General features: G+C 35.1%; 2 protein-coding genes across 2 annotated transcripts; both read left to right on the top strand.

Annotated features, from left to right (window-relative positions):
• The first annotated feature begins 6939 nt into the window (after window positions 1-6939).
• LOC145218069 (uncharacterized) lies at window positions 6940-11311 on the top strand. The gene has a single exon (XM_080085458.1). It carries the CDS (start codon window positions 7763-7765, stop codon window positions 8705-8707), a length of 945 nt encoding a protein of 314 aa, XP_079941584.1. The 5' UTR covers window positions 6940-7762; the 3' UTR covers window positions 8708-11311.
• A 66-nt stretch (window positions 11312-11377) lies between these two features.
• LOC145218067 (uncharacterized) lies at window positions 11378-15262 on the top strand. Its single transcript, XM_080085456.1, has one exon. It carries the CDS (start codon window positions 11801-11803, stop codon window positions 12821-12823), a length of 1023 nt encoding a protein of 340 aa, XP_079941582.1. The 5' UTR covers window positions 11378-11800; the 3' UTR covers window positions 12824-15262.
• The last annotated feature ends 1894 nt before the right edge of the window (window positions 15263-17156 follow it).

Genomic DNA, 17156 nt, shown 5'->3' with positions numbered 1-17156 from the left:
TTGGTTTTGTTTTTAAGGGTTCGGGTTCGATTCCGCTTTTTAAAAATGTATATTTTCGGGTTTTGTTCCGGTTCGGCCAAATTATCCGGTCCAAACCGGTTTGCGGTTTTTAAACCGGTTTAAATTTTTATTCATTTTTATTTTATCCATCATCTACATGGCCTCATAAAACTACAAAAGAATTTTGCCCGCGCACTCTAATTTTTGACACGCCCTATAAGTGTTACCTTTTGTATTTTTCAGTGGGTTCGGATTCAGTTCCGGTTCGACTCCCTGGAAAATATTGAAAGTGTTGAGCATTTAATAGTTTAACCAAATCAACTGTATAAAATTTTTAACCAAATCAAATTATTTACTGAACTTGGTAATTTTTTTAAACAGACAAACCTACAAAGTACTGTAAATACGTTCCACTCTACTTAGAAAATTTAGGATAAAACTGAAACACATTAGTAACTGAAAATTTTGTAATGAGCAGTGAGAAACTTTTAGGACATATTCCTTTAGGACGGGTTTTGCCAAATGAAAAATTGCTTATTCCATTGCAGTTTGCATTAGGCAACATGCTTTAATTTGACTTACTTAGCAATAAGCAGCAACAGGCAATGTAGAAAGGTGTTCGTTACGTTGGCTACAGCGAGATATATTGCTTCAGATAGAAGTTGCAGGTGTTTCGCTTATTACATAAGCAGGTGATAATTAAACACTTGACAAACCTTGGGCTAATGAAAACCAGCGTTATGCCAATTGTGTCAGCGCTAATGAAAACCTGTTCTTGCAGTTAGTTTGGCCAATTTCATACCAATATGAATGACGCTTGAAATCGGACACGATGGAAAAGAGAATTGTTGCACAGCTGACTGTAATATTGCGGACCAAGATGGTGCCGGCAGACGTAGACATTTTGATTTGCAGATTGTTGATAGCATTAATGTTGATTCTGTTTGCAAGCCGGTGCAGTGTTCAGAAAACATTACAATGCCCCAAAGAATCTGTATGTTACGTTTGCAAACTTGTTTAAACATAGTAATATTTGTGAAAAACGGTTTGCTTGTGGTAGTCATTTGAAAACACACATGTTGATTCACACTAACGAGAAATCTCATCGATGTGATGTTTGTGAGAAACGGTTTGACAAACACCAATAAAAAAATCATCGACGTGAGGTTCGCTAAAAGAGTTTGCTTTAGCAGGGAATTTCTAGAAGTCCAAATTAAAATGCTGAAATTTTATTGCGAAAACAAGTTTTCACCTGCGAATTCAATGGATATTTTTACTATGAACGTATTTGTGCTCTCAGTGGCAACAGCGATTCCAAAACTTTGTAATTTTTTATATGTAACGTTTTCTGTCCAAGTTGAAAATATTGCTCGTGCTAAATAAAAATCTCGGCTGTGGCGAGTCGTGCCTAAACATACTTGGGGTACTGCTCCTCGTTTTTAGCATTTATAGAACATAAAATAAAACTGGTCTTGGTTTAGAATTGTTAGGTTAGAAACCTGAATCTAAACGAACATGGAATGAAGAACTTTAAAACCAACAGATATTACGATACAGATGAACCAGGAAATTTATCTAGCTTTTAAGTTAAAACCAGAATTTTTTTCCTACACTGGTAAACAACATCCAAACAATATTAGTTTAGTCCAATTAAAAGTGCTCACAAATTATTTTAAATCATCAAACGAGAAAAAAATACATTGTACTACAACTTATCTCATTCACTTTCGTTAAATTTGTTTCAAATCTATGGCGAACTTTCCAAGGAATAGTTAAGCCAGTACAGTAATAAGCGATGTTGTTTTATTTTCTGTTGAATGTTACTGAAAAATAATGCAAGGAAAACTATTTTTTTGTCAGTCATGGTTGAAACTACTTTTTTATGCATATACCCGTGAGGTCCAAGCGACAAACTTGAATATTTTGAGGTTAAAATAGTTTTCACAATCTGAAATTTCGTTTCTACTTCAACAGCATTTTGTAATAGCAACCTTTCCTTGACACACATTTGAGGTTTTTCTGCATTTGTTTCCAATTTCTTTACCACAAAAGATATTTTTCGTAAAACTAGGACCAATTATCATGTGGAATTTTCAAACTCTGTTAGCTTTAACAATTTATGCATTAAACAGACTTTATAGGTGATTGCATACACCTGTAAGCACTTTTTGGTTCGGAATTTTCAAATTTTCTTAACTTTGCCAATTCCGACGTTTAAAATGTTGATATGTTTGTTATAACATACACACTTGTTCGGTTATAACAATAAAGTGTTTAAACTCCGTTTTTTTTTCCTGTTTAAACAAAACAAGGTCTGTTGACCCAATACTATTTATGAAGAGTAAAAACACACACAAAACTGGATAATTGTGAAACTGTTTTTCCTAACGGTGACTCAGCAATTGTATGATGACCGAGAAACAGCTTTTACGTAACCCAAAAAGACGATGAGTAAAATTGACTTTGTCCAGTTTAAATATATGTATAGTGTTAAACAGTAGATCTTTTGGAAACTCTTTTAGTTATTAACAACACGAGTTCAGCTTATTCTTATCCAAATATAATATAGTGCATAGTTAATAAACCAATACAGCATATCGCAAGCAAGTCAATAAAGCAGTCAACATCAGCCAAACAGCTTAACTACTGAGCAATAAAATGAGTTCAAAATCTATGGGATATTATGAGATACTTTCTATTGCAGTACATCTTCATCTGTTTCCAATCATTGGATCCGCAGCGAAATTTACATCTCGTAAGTGTTGCACAACGAACCTTTTAGCAAACATGACTTAATAATCGTGTTGTTTGACGAAGTGATACAAATTTTCGTCTGTTTAAACAATAAATATGATATAGTTCACTTTGTGTTTGAGCTTTCCAATATTGCAATGGATGAATTGTCAGCATTTAGTCAAAGTACTCGCCAAGTTTCGTATCCAATTGCATTGTAAGATAACAGTTGCACAAGTTTTTTGTTGGATGAATCTTTAAAAAAAGTTGTTGAGATACAAATAATTGAAGACAATTACCTAAAAACAAGCGTGTGGACGTTGAATTTCTTACTTTGCAGAAAATATAAATACTTCACCATGGTTTTGTTAGTGCGCTAAAGACAGGGTTGCAAGGCCGTCGTTGTTTTTAAGATTTGTCCTTTTTTGAATTTGTGGTTTGTGGCTAATTTGTGGTTTGTTACGTCGTCAAACAACAACGAAAATGTTATAGGTGAAAAAGATTATTTTCTCCACTCGCAAATTGTTCGTGGTTTTTCAATTCCAGATTACCGAAACTGGATGAGCAAAAATACATTAGAGACATTTGCTACTTGCACAAGATCAGATTTTAAAAGTCAAGCTTGTTATGAATATCAGGCAAATATTTTGTTGCATAATGCAATTTTTTTCAGCACCTGCTAGTTTTTAGGGAAAATACATGATGTTACGTCATGCTCCTAATCAAACACCACTGGAGGCCTGCAGAGAGCAGAGTTGCTTGCAATATTAAATAGAAAACGGATTTATGCAAATTTTTAGAGAATACATGCACAAAATGTTTTACTCTCGATATCAACTAAAACCAAAAAGTGGTAAGACAAACACTTCACATGTTGTTTTTGCAAATAATTTAAGCCAATCAATTACTGAATATTTACTAGTATTACAAATTCAAACGCCAATGGAATGTTTGTTATCAGCGATCGTTTAAACCTTTTAATGCAGTACCATGTAAAGTTAATTGACATTAAACCAAATTTTTTCAGTGTTTTATCCCGATGTAAATTCGACGTTTGATCGACTTAATGCAAAATCAACAGAAATTATAAGTTTACTTACTTATTTTTATCCTTACGTCTATGGCACCCACCCTTCCAGGCTGCAGGATGGTAATTTGTTTAGAAACGATTACAGAATTGGAGTAAGTTTATTAAACGCTGATGATTTTGTTGAACAATTAACAAAGTGCGTAATGTACTTAGATCTACTTTAACCCAAATCAAAATTGTTATCCATACGAATATGAATCAAACTGTCCAAAAAAGTAATGTTAACATTCGCAGCATTACGATGACATGGATGTGATATATTTTTATTTTCCAAATAATATTTTGTGATAGTATATAATCGTATCAACAGCGTTGAAAGCTTTTTTTAGTTTTAGCTGATAGCAAATTGCATACTTTTTGTTTGCCGTTCACGTGGTGTAATGCTAAACCAAATGCTAGTTGTTTTATTAAGAACTTGTATTTTTGCCAACGTTTCGCTCACCAGACCGGTCACTGTAGATAAATGAGTGTGTAATATTACACCGCGTAGTTGAAACCTAAATTGGAATTCAAAGCACAGGCTAAGTATACGCTGCTAAACGTCAATTGATTGACTGCGTGCCCTGAGTCAAACTAGTCAATAGCTTACTGTAACACAAAAACGTATAAACGTCGGAGGTCGCAGTTACACACTTAATTTCTGTCTACATTATTTTGTGTGCGGGCAACAACTGGTCATAGTAAGCCAGATTGAAACGTCAGCTAAGAAATTTCACTTGCAAATATAAGGCCGATGCTAGGCTTAGAAAACATTATAATGCGCCGCAAAGGTCTCTCATATCTGTGAATTTGTTCAAACAAAGTATAATTAAATCCCTGTCGTGGGATTCCATCGCATGTTAGATTTTTCTGGTCTGCTCCTTGTGCAAATTTAAGCGAGATTGGCAGATATTGCAATTAATGTCTTACAGTATTTCGTTTGATTATGTTTCTTGATTGTAATATTTCCTAAAACTCGATTGTTTCAAAGTTTGCCTTAATTTCTATGTGGAAAATTTCTGATTTTTTTCCTTTATGCTGAACAATGTCGCATCATCAGTGTTTAAAATATGTTATAGCTTCAAGCAGTTTTTCTTTGCGTTGTAAATATACTTAAGATTCGTGGCTCCGCTCGTAACAACATTTCCTAGAAGACACACTTTTCAACACTTTACTTTTAAATAAACACTAACAACCCTCTGCATTAATAAAAGGCAAATGAACCCCGGCTGAGGATTCTCTGGCACTCTGATTTGTATACTTCTCCTCAGCAGTTTGGTGATGACGAGTAAATGACTTTTTCGTAACACACAAAGCAAAAACGTTTGAAAATTAATTTTGCATCATACAAAAACGAATAAATATAATCAAATAGTTAACTTTTGGAGAAAACAACGTGTAAACTACGGTACTTGTTGGCTTGCATCATGCAATATGAGGTGTTAACTGACACTTTGTGCAATATCGTTTCCTTATTCAGAAAAACGCTTCGTTCCACTGCAACCTCATGTGACGGGGTTCACACGCGTCACTGTAGCTGAATGAGTGTGTAACATCACGCGTAGTTGACACCTAAATTGTCATTCAAAAATCAGTCAAAACATACGCTGCCAAACGTTCTACTGAAAAAAAAAACGCCACATACACTATTCGTCCCTGACTGCATGCATGCCCTTAGTCAAACTAGCTAATTGCTTCCTGTAATACAAAAACGTGAAAACGTCGTAGGTCGCAGCTGCATAACTGATTACTGTATAAATTAGTTTGTGTACGCGATGCAAATGGAAACAGTAGCCCTGTTGTGGGATTTTCAGTAGCGAGGCAAAGCAAGTGGGAAGTTTAATTGGTTTGTTAAGACGATTTTTTCACAGGTTTCATATTTGACCAGCAGTTAGGTTAATTTGAGTGTGTAATATGACCGCAGTTGTAAATAAAGCGAAAGTTAGTATTACTTGTAATATTTTCCACTAAAGGTAATAAAATCGGCGCAAAAGTGTTTTCACCGATGTGTTAGACATGATGACCACTATAAATGACTCTTGTAATTGAACACGCAGGGAAAGGAAATTGTTGCACAGCTGACTGCCGCGTCGCTAAGCCACTCGATCAGCTCAGCACGTATGAGACACAATGCGGTTAAGTAAAGTCAAGTTAATAAGCACACGCATAGTTACTTTACTGCATTGTTCCACAAACAATATTTGTGACCGAAAGCGTGTGAATTAGGATTCTATTGAACACGATACTATCTGCTGCAAGACAAAACGGTAATTTAGAATAAATCTCATTAGCAAATAGTCAGGCAGCTTGAACAGCAACTTGTATGTCAGTTATGCCACATTAGTTCAAACAAACAAGTGTGTCGCAGTAAGTAACAAGGTGTCTATGGTATATTAAAATAAAAATAAGAAAGACTTTGTCACGTGTGTTCAAAAACTTGGTTGTTTGTCACATTGGCTACAGCGAGTTGCTTTAGGTTAAAGTTACTTAAGAAAGCACAGCACAACGCATTTTGATTTTACCAGCGCCAGTGGACTGTATAAACGGTTTTGCCCAGTTCGGACCCGGACCGTTATAATTAACGCTTGTAATCTGACACGCAGGGAAAAGGAAATTGTTGCCCAGCTGACTGCTGCATTGCGAAGCAAGATAATGCCGATTCGCTCAACACTTCAGTCGAAAATTAGTCTATACGTAATTAAGTGTTTGTTCTGTTTAAAACTTGTGTTTGGTTCTGTTAACTTTGTAATGTTTTCAACAAAGCAAGTCCAGAAATGGTCCACAAAAGTTTAGTTTCTTTGTTGGGATGGCTTACAATTTATTTTATTTTGTTAAATTCTGACATAAAAATATAAGCAGCTTGTTTCAAAATTGCTTCAAATCAGACAATATTTTTTTACTAAAAGAAGCATTGAGCTTTTAGTAACTGTACACAAACATGAAAAATATGAAGTATTACGTTTTTGCTGTTTTTGCAGTTTTGTTGTTTTGCTACTTGCGAACAACGTGCACAATACTCTACGTCAAAAGAAAAAAAAAACCTTCCAGTGTTTTAAAAGTTAGAACAAAAATTGCCAACTTTATCGACCATAGAATCCTAAAGTTTGACGAAATTGATTCTGTTTGTTATTGGATTTTGTTACTGGTTGAGTCTGACATATAATTAAGTTCTTGTCAAATAATTTTTATTTTCCCTCAGTTGGATTGTCCTAGTTTCGGACCAATATAAGTGAGGGGTAATCGGACACGCTGGAAAAGGAAGTTTTTTAGATAGCTGGCTGCCACAAGTTGATACTAGTTTAGTGGTTCCCAACCTCTCTTTGCCCATTTTCCCATACGACGAAAAACAAATATAACTTAAAAAATTATAACAATTTGAAATAGACCTTATAGCTAGGGATGTCCATTTCTAAATCCTTTACAACTAGTTTGAAATTTAAACCGGGTCCAAATTATAATGGACATAATAATGTATTAAAAAAACATTCTGTAACATTTCCAATGCAAATTATTTTTTTTACAGTTTTTATAAAATTCTTCCCTTTGGAGGAATTCCTCCCCGGTTGGGAGCCGCTGTACTAGTTAGTTTGAAATTCACTTGTGAATTATGCTTTGTAGATAGTTAATCGCATAAGTGTTTCTTCTGTTATTTTTCTCTCAATACTCAAGGGTAGTATTGTTCAATATACAGTATTTACTTTTGCACACATGTTGTTGGAAATTTGGAGTATGAAGTCGATATAGGTTTGCTTCTACGTTCCGGTACGTAGTAAGTTTGTTCAATTAAAATTATGTCAAACAATATTACACATAACATGTCCATGTTTTAAACTTCGGAACAGCAATTAAAGCATTTAGTGCAATAGTAAAATTACTAACAACTTTCTTCAGGTCATAACAAAGTACTCATGATTCAGATAAAACTTTTTGTTATAATACCTGGACAACTAATTTGACGAGATGGAATTTCAGGACTTTAAAATCGAGCAAAGTGATGTTTATGATCAGAGGTTTATTGAACGTGGAAATATAAAACGACATAAGCTGAAACGCTGTATTCCGAAACTTCATCGATGTGATGTTTGTGAAAAAACTTTTGTCCGAAGTGGAACTTTGAAAATACATATGTTGACTCACACTGGAGAAAAAACACATCGATGTGTTGTTTGTGGTAAAGGGTTTGCTCGTGGTGGATACTTAAAATCACACATGTTGACCCACACCAAAAAGAAACTTCATCGATGTGACATTTGTGAAAAGAGTTTCAATTTTAGTTCAAATTTGAGAAGACACATGTTGACCCACACCAAAAAGAATCCTTATCGATGTGATACTTGTGATAAAAAATTTACACTAAGAGGAAGCTTGAAAACCCACATGTTGATTCACACCAAACAAAAACCTCATCGATGTGTTGTTTGTGAAAAAAAATTCAGCATCATTTCAAATTTAAAAACGCACATGTTGACCCACACCAAACAAAACCCTCATCGATGTGATTTTTGTGAAAAGAGTTTCAGTGTCAGTTCAACTTTGAAAACACACATGTTGACACATACTAAAGCGAAACCACATCGATGTGATGTTTGTGAAAAGAGTTTCAGTGTCAGTTCAACTTTGAAAACACACATGTTGACACATACTAAAGCGAAACCTCATCGATGTGATGTTTGTGAAAAGAAATTCAGTATCCTTTCAAATGTGAAAAAACACATGTTGACTCACACTAAAGAGAAACTTTTTCGATGTGATATTTGTGATAAAAAGTTTTCCCGAAGTGGAAATTTGAAAAGACACATGTTAACCCACACTAAAGAGAAACCACATCGATGTGACACTTGTGGAAAGAGTTTCAGTGACATTTCAAATTTGAAAAGACACATGTTGGCTCACAACCTAAAGTAACTTTACCTTTGTGATGTTCATTAAAAGGTTAACTTTGGCTGAAAGTTGGATTTTTTGTATGGATTTTGATTCCAAACAGTGTGGAAAAACATGTACCACACAAAGTAACAATGAAAACGGTAACTCCATGTACATTTGACGCTGTTCACCAAACCAGTTGAATCTAGAGAAGTTTAAGTTCTGCGCCAGTCCGTAGGGTATTCGATTGCTGTACATTTAGGAATTTCTTCACTGTATCACAAAAAAGAACACTTAGGTTCGATCATGAAATCATTTGCTTTATAAACGCTGCAATTTTTTTAAATTGAACTCAATCATATCCAAGCGATACATTGTTTAATTCACCACACAGATAAACAACATATTCGTTTCAAACATGGTGGTAGACCAGCATTATTTTCTTACGTAGTATGCACGTGTTCCCCTTTCTGTGTACATGCGCAATAATGTACTAGATCTAATACAAATTATACATCTCGTCTGACCAGGGTTTTTTAAGGTTTGGTTTGGGTGACCGCTAAGTAGTTTTAAGAGACCACAAGTGTTTCATTTAAATATCAAAAAAACCTAATCCGTTTCGGTCCCCCAAAACACCTTAAAACACTCTGCGTCTGACGACAATTTCTTCTGAAAATAAGTATATTTTTTTAACTTTATCGACACGTTTTATAATGGGCCTTGATCCTAAAACAGATAAGGCTATGTTGAAACTCATATTGGGTGTTGCGTTATCTCAACACAAAAATCAGCTAATCTGCTTCGAAAACAGAACTTTGGGAATTGGTTTGTTTTCGTGTCCTGTTTCGCCGCAACAAAGCGTAACTGTTAAAAGATTTAATTGCATTGTTTAAAATGTTTAGATCCTGCCAAAAACTTACTAAATTCTTTTCACTTTTTAAATCAGTTATATGAAACGACAACTTGTTTATTGAGATGCGATACTTTTTAAATCAGTGATATAAACAAACATATATAGAAGGTTTTCACCTTTCTAAGGTATCCTAACATACAATAGCAACTTTAATTTTCCATTGTTTTAAAATCAAATGATATTTACGCTATATTAGTTTGCACATATACCGGATTTCGGGAATAAAACGTTGAGACTGAAAAATGCTAAAGGGTAGAATCTTTACGATTTTGACACAATGCTTTTTAAGATGTACTTCGTATAAACGAGCTCTGTCTAGTTTCAAAGTTGCATAACAACAAGTATCATGTTGTAAGATTGTAAATTGACCTGTGTAATAATAAAACCAAAATGCTATTTGTCAAAGATGTCACACAGCTAAAATTTCCTCATCCGTTTGTTATATTGTTCTACAAAAATGAAGTCTAGTTTGAACCGAAATTGACCTACAGTAGCAGTTTTCCGGTAATGCACCTGAAGCAGACTTGCCAGTCCGACAGTAAACAGTTCGGGGTTTACTCTGGAAAGTTTGGTCGCCAATCGCAAGATATACTGGCAGCTTGTTTAAGTATATCATTGTTTTACTTTTCCATCGCTTTTATGACAGTGTTGTAAACGCTTACAGGAACTGAAGATGCCAAAACTTTTTGGTGAAATATATATTCGGTGAAAATTTTGTATACAACAGTTGATTCTGTTCGGTCTAGGATTTTATACACTGGGTTTTGCATTATATTGTTCTTCTGTTGAATCTCATTAGAATCCATGTGAAGTTTGCAATACTGCAACGGAAAATAGAGCGACAGAAATTTGTAACGATCATCCTGTTTTCAATTCCTGTACGCATAATTATAATTGTTTAATGCATTGACAATATATATTTCAATTCAATCAGTTTGTGGACATAATTGTGCTTTGTTGTTGATTAAATGACTTACAAAAATTAATGAATAATTGTGCTTTGTTGTTGATTAAATGACTTACAAAAATTAAACATCGAAGTTTTAATGAAAAATACGCTTATATATCGGCAATGATGCACTATATACTTTTACATTGTATACATTCCTGGGCGCTTTAATTTACGCAATTTGGGGGCTTCAATGAGCGACAATTTGTAACGATGATCTGACTTTTGATTCCTGTACGCACAAGTATAATTATTTAATGAATCGCCAATATATTTCAATTCAATAGGGTTGTGGACATGTTGATTAATTGTGCTTTGTTGTTGATTAAATGATTTACAAAAAATAAAAATCGTTTAAATGAAAAATACACAGACATATCGGCCATGATGCACCATATACATTCACATTGTACACATTCCTGGGAACTTTAATTGATGTAATTTGAGGGCTTTAGATTGATTGGTAAAAGAAACAAGTTTCGTACTGCGAATATTATGAACATTGGTTGGATGAACAGTCTGCAAAAACCGTATGTAAATAATTTCCGGCCTCCAATGCTTTAAGGGCTTAACAAATGTGTACCATTGCTTTGTGAAGCCGAAAGCCAAACTCGATAACAACCCAACAAGCACTTGATTGCGACGTCGACCGCTTATGGTTCAAAAATGTGACTCTGTCACGTGTGTTTGGTTGTTTGTCACATTGGCTACAGCGAGATATATTGTGCTCTAGTTTGAAGTTACACGAATATCGCGCAAAAATGAATACACGTATTGGTTTTTATTCAAGTACTGGACGAAGCATGCTGATTTTACCAGCGCTAGTGGACCGTGTCCGATTAGTGGTTTTATAACTGACGCTTGTAATCGGACACGCTGGAGAAGGAAATTGTTACTCAGCTGACTGCCACATTTCGAAACCAGTTTATGCCGGTTAGCTTAAAACTTCACTTGAAAATTATGCTTTGCAGAAAGTCAATCGCATTAATGTTTGTTGTATTTATTTGAATCTCATTACACCAGGGTAGCATTGGGCTGTATATTTTAGCCTAGCATACAAGTTGTTCAAATTTGTAGTATGGCGTGAATATAACTTTGCTTCTACGTTCTAGAAAATTTGTGAAACTAAGTGTGTCAACCCATTTTAAACATAATGTTTCATTGTGTCAAACTGATAAACAACAAGGCAAACGTCTTGTTTCAGCTTATAACATAACACTCGTAAGTCAAATATAATATTTCTTTATAATATTTAAACAACGAAAATTGAGAGATGAAATCCCAGGATAGTGATGTTTTTGATCAGCGGTTTATTGAACGTGGAAATGTAAAACGACATAAGCTGACACCCAGCATTATGAAACTTCATCGATGTGATGTTTGTGAAAAGAATTTTGTCCAAAGGGGAAGTTCAAAAACGCATATGTCGACTCACACTCACGAGAAACCACATCGATGTGATGTCTGTGAAAAAAGTGTTGCCCAACGTGGAAATTTGAAAACACACATGTTCACCAATACTAAAGAGAAACCTCATCGATGTGATGTTTGTGAAAAATGTTTTGCCCATTGTGGAACTTTGAAAACACACATGTTGACCCATACTAAAGAGAGAACACATCGATGTAATGTGTGTGAAAAAAGATTTGCTCGTGGTGGAGATTTGAAAACACACATGTTGACCCATACTAAAGAGAAACCTCATCGATGTGATTTTTGTGAAAAAAAGTTTGGTCGCATGGGATTATTAAAAATACACATGATGACCCACACCAAAGAAAAACCACATCGATGTCATGTGTGTGAAAAAAAATTCAGTGTCATTTCCAATTTAAAAACACACTTGTTGACCCACAGTAAAGAGAAACCACATCGATGTGATGTTTGTGAAAAAAGATTTGCTCATGGCGGAGATTTGAAAACACACATGTTGACACATACTAAAGAGAAAACACATCGATGTAATATGTGTGAAAAAAGATTTGCTCGTGGCGGAGATTTGAAAACACACATGTTGACACATACTAAAGAGACACCACATCGATGTGATGTGTGTGAAAAAAACTTTAGTGTCATATCCAATTTGAAAACACACTTGTTGACCCACAGTAAAGAGAAACCACATCGATGTGATGTTTGTGATAAACGATTTACCCAAAGTAGAAGTTTGAAAACACACATATTGACCCACACTAAAGAGAAGCTTCATCGTTGTGATGTTTGTGTAAAATGGTTTGCTCGTGGTAGCGATTTGAAGTCACACAAGTTGACCCACACTAAACAGAAACCACATTGATGTGGTGTTTGTGAAAAAACTTCAGTGTCATTTCCAATTTGTGAACACACTTGTTGACCCACGGTAAAGAGAAACCACATCGATGTGCTGTTTGTGACGATGTTTGTGACGATTTACCCAAAGTGGGAATTTGAAAACCCACATGTTTATTAACACAAAACGAAACCTCATCGATGCGATATTTGTAAAAAGCCATTCAATGTCATTTTAGGGTAGAAAATACACTTGTTGACTCAACACAAAAAGTAGCTTTACCAATGTGATGTTCGTTAAAATGTTTACTCAGGGTGAAATTAAACAGAGATGAAATAAAACGCACGCGGAAAGGTTGCAAGCGGAGGTTTACCGAGGCATGGGGCGACCTCTATATTAGTTGTTCTTAACCTTTTTACAACGGCCGAACCCCTACGATATTCTTCAGCCTTAGGTTGAACCCCAAAGTTACATCCTAGGTTTTTAACCCATTTTGTTTGGTGGGTCATAATTAGTTTTTGTTGAAACATAGTGACAACAGTTACTGTTTGTCATTTTGTTAAATTCTGTCATAATAATACAAGTAATTTGTTTCATGATTGCTTGACATCCAGGAATTTGCGTTTGTTTACCAAAATGAAGCATTGTATTTTTGGCATCTGTACACAAACATGAAACATCCTTTGGGACCGAGAAAAAGTGGCATAGTAGCGAGGGTGGCATAATAGCGAGGATTGTTTTTAAACATAGCATTGTGACGTGACAATGTACTGTAATGCCACGTTGTATTGTACGATTATAATTTATTACAGCTAACAGTATAATTTATTACAAAAAAAACCGGATAGATCGTGCCTAGAACTAACAAGTTCTGTTAGTTTTGCCATGACATAAGCACAGAACGGCGTTTACATAACTCGCTGCAAAGCGCCAAACCTCTTAACATGACCACCTTTGTTTATTCAACGATTTGTTTTATCATGAGCTCAAACCGAAAGTTCGCATAGTAAATATATTTTCTATTGAATTTCCTTGGTTTCGATCAAACATGGTATAGCAGCGAATGTGGCATAATAGCAAGGTGGCATAGTATCAAAGTTTGACTGTAATATGTTTTTGCTGCCACCTAAATTTCATTGTGTTTCTGCTTACGAACAACGCGAACAATGCTTTTTGTTATGTCAAAAAACCTTAGTGCATGGGTGCACAACTATTTTGCTAGGACGGCCGCATCGCAGATTCTTATTTCACCAACTGCCGTCATTTATCTTCTTATTTTTTGTTTTGAAATACTTGGTTTATATCATGTATTTACCATCTAATAGCGCCCAAAAAGCCCAGATTAATTCTGGCTCGGTGCACAGGTTGAGCTGCACAGCGGGGAGATCAGTCTTACGTGTTTATGATGTCATAATTTATATTATGATACTTGTAGTACCTGTTTTGTCGCATTGTTGGCACACAATAGGCGAACAAAAAGTCTGTCACTTATGGTTATTAGGCTGGTAATACTCTTTTCAGTACCACAGAAATATTTAGAGCAGTTTAAAACACACCTGACTAAGTTTAACCTTTCAGTGTTTCGATATTTGGCAAACACACATTGCCCTTTTTACCGACTATAGGACCTAAAGTTTGACAAAAACGAGTATTTGTATTGTACTTCAAAAAGACCTCCGTCGAACCCCTGATTCGGCGTTGCCCAACTCCTGGGTTTCGATCGATTTTCCCTTCGCCACAGCAGTCGATAAACCGGCCCAGTTCCTAACGGACTTATGGAAAACTGTCCCTAAAAAGGGAAGATGCAATTCAACAGCTTGGGTTGAATCGGCTAGAGCTTTTGTTCGAGTAGAGTGTTTCTTGCTGAGGAATCGTTGCACACACTTGTCAATAAACTGGGACGGGTAACCGTTCCGAAAGACCTGTTTGATTTTCTTGAACTGTCAATTTCAATTATCCTGTAAGAACTGACAATTTTGTAGCAGCGTTGTATCAAGGCCAACACAAGGTTACATTTGAAATGCGTCGGTGTAAAGCTTTAACCACTTGCTGCAAAGTCCTCTGTTTGTTGGTTTGCGATAAGTGGATGTTGAAACTTTGTTGACTGTTTTGCTTATGGAAACGTCTAAAAACGAGATGGAGTTATTCCGTTCCTGCTGTTTTCAGAACTTGATGCCGTTCACAACGGAGCTAATATTGGTAAGAAATGTGTCAAAGGTATGTTGGTTAGGAAAGATTTGGATTTAACAATTATGGTATTTTATCGATAAATATGATAAACTGAAAACTGTAAATAGTTTTAATGGCTTTATGGTTGTGGTTAGGATTGTTTATATAAGCGGAACTGATTTAATTCTTTCTTACTTGTGTTCTAATATTTGATTTATAATATTATAACCCGTATTTGCGTAAAAGAATGTGTTTTAGTAATCATGGTATTGCTTCTCGCATATTATATGCTCCTGTTTTTTCAATTGTTCCTGAACTTCGGATCTTTACACCAAATTATACGAAGTGTTATGTTTAAGAGTCATTGATTTTACTTCAATTTAAACCAGCATCAAGTGTGTACCAATCTAAAATTGGACATAAAAACGTTTAGAACAGACATGAAACGCCTTTACTTTGTATTTGCCTGCGTTTTGGATTCTGTTGTATCGCATACAAGTTTTGCCTCTTACAAAGGATTTAAATGCCAATTGCCTATTAAACCATGCTAAACAAGTATATGTCCTGACAAAAGTGTTTCATTGCGCAAGATACATGTGAAAACTATGTTATATTTAATATCGAAAATAGACCTGACGTCATAAAGATGTTGTCTATTTTTTCCTCTGGTTTAGCATTTTTTAACAAGATATGTGTTGAACAGTAATGTTTCGTATTGTCAACTAGGTAAAAAGGTGTAATAATACCATTTTATATTTAACCGTATTACAGCAATGCTGTTTGTTTCCTTGCCACTGTGATTAGTTGTTTGCTTGCTCGTATAAAACGCGGCCCACTCTTTTCCACTTGACCAGCTCAACACGCATAAGACGAAAAATATTAGTATTCCAATCAGCACACGCATAGTTATTAATACATTATTGCACAAACAACAGAACTTAGAGACTTCTTGGAACCATCCAATAAGATTCAACGACTAAGTGGCAGTGTAACCGAATTTCAGAAAAAGTAAACAATACATTCATTACATTGTCGGTCAAAACAGCAACAATTAGATTTACAATGACAGTAGAACATTAAAACGGCAAAAAGTTTTTATAAACCGCAAGGTTAAGCGATAGTTTGATTGAATTATTATATTAGTCTGGTACGTTTTGTTGCTGGTAGTGTAAGCAAATAGTTAGGCAGTTTTGATTAGCAACTTGTTTACATGTTAATTATGTGTTAAGATGTACACCAGCGTTTTGTGTCACAAGTACACTGTACAATTTGTGTGGTACATAAACTAAAAACAACAAGATTTTGAACCATCCAGCAGCTCCTGCAAAACATGTTGTTTGAATTGTTGTATCGATTAATAGGCGGGGGTTGTTTCTTTGCTTCTCACAGTAGACGTAACAACCTTTAAATAACACCCCACTGTTTGTTGGTTGTCGATGACAGAATGCGTTTAAATAAAGATTGCCGTGGGCAAACACAATAGTTTGCGTGTACGTAATTATACCACACAGGCCTTTTTTATAAGCAGTGTTTAGTTAAACATCTCCAGGAATGTTGCTATTTTGAATACAACCATTGCCATTCCAGTTTTCGGTTATGAGCGTTAGATAGCATTTTTCTACTGGACGAAAGGAAGGTTTTCAATGCGCCCTACATACAAATGTTACAATAGAGGTAATGCGAGACTATAGAAACATCTTTTATACGCAAGATCCGTCGGGTAAAGATTGTATATGGAACCAACAAAGCAACTTTTTTATGTTCGCAACTGTTAACATACGGTGATAAGGTATCATGTTCGTACGCTTTGCAGATTTTAATGGAAGTTTTAAAATGGCTATAGCTTCTGCAAATAGTGATACTGGTGCATACGAAACTATGGAGGTTACAAAGGACAGCAAGTTGCTCATAATACGAATCCAAGTGGGTTTATCAAACATGAGCAAAAATGTTGCTGTAACAATACTTGTTACATGCTGAAGTTGACTAAATTATCAATATAAATCAAAAGATTTGTCGAAAGGATTTGGTATAATGTGTGCAGTAACTAAACATTAGTTTAATAGCTTTTATCCTTTGGCAATACTTTAATGTAAAGGAATGCCGGTTTGACCAGCAATATTACCTCATCATATTTTTGAAACCGCAAATTTAACCGCAATTTTACAGAAGATAAACGATTTGAAACTAT

The sequence above is a fragment of the Phallusia mammillata genome, chromosome 3 (assembly GCF_965637545.1).
Source record: "Phallusia mammillata chromosome 3, kaPhaMamm4.hap1.1, whole genome shotgun sequence".
Classification (NCBI taxonomy): Eukaryota; Metazoa; Chordata; class Ascidiacea; order Phlebobranchia; family Ascidiidae; genus Phallusia; species Phallusia mammillata.
The sequence above is the reverse complement of the archived record's forward strand: the minus strand, read 5'-3'. Positions and strand labels throughout refer to the sequence as shown.

What these genes read in the sequence shown, in the direction of transcription:
- LOC145218067 (XM_080085456.1), top strand. Translation starts at nt 11,801, where the DNA reads ATGAAATCCCAGGATAGTGATGTTTTTGATCAGCGGTTTATTGAACGT.
- LOC145218069 (XM_080085458.1), top strand. Translation starts at nt 7,763, where the DNA reads ATGGAATTTCAGGACTTTAAAATCGAGCAAAGTGATGTTTATGATCAG.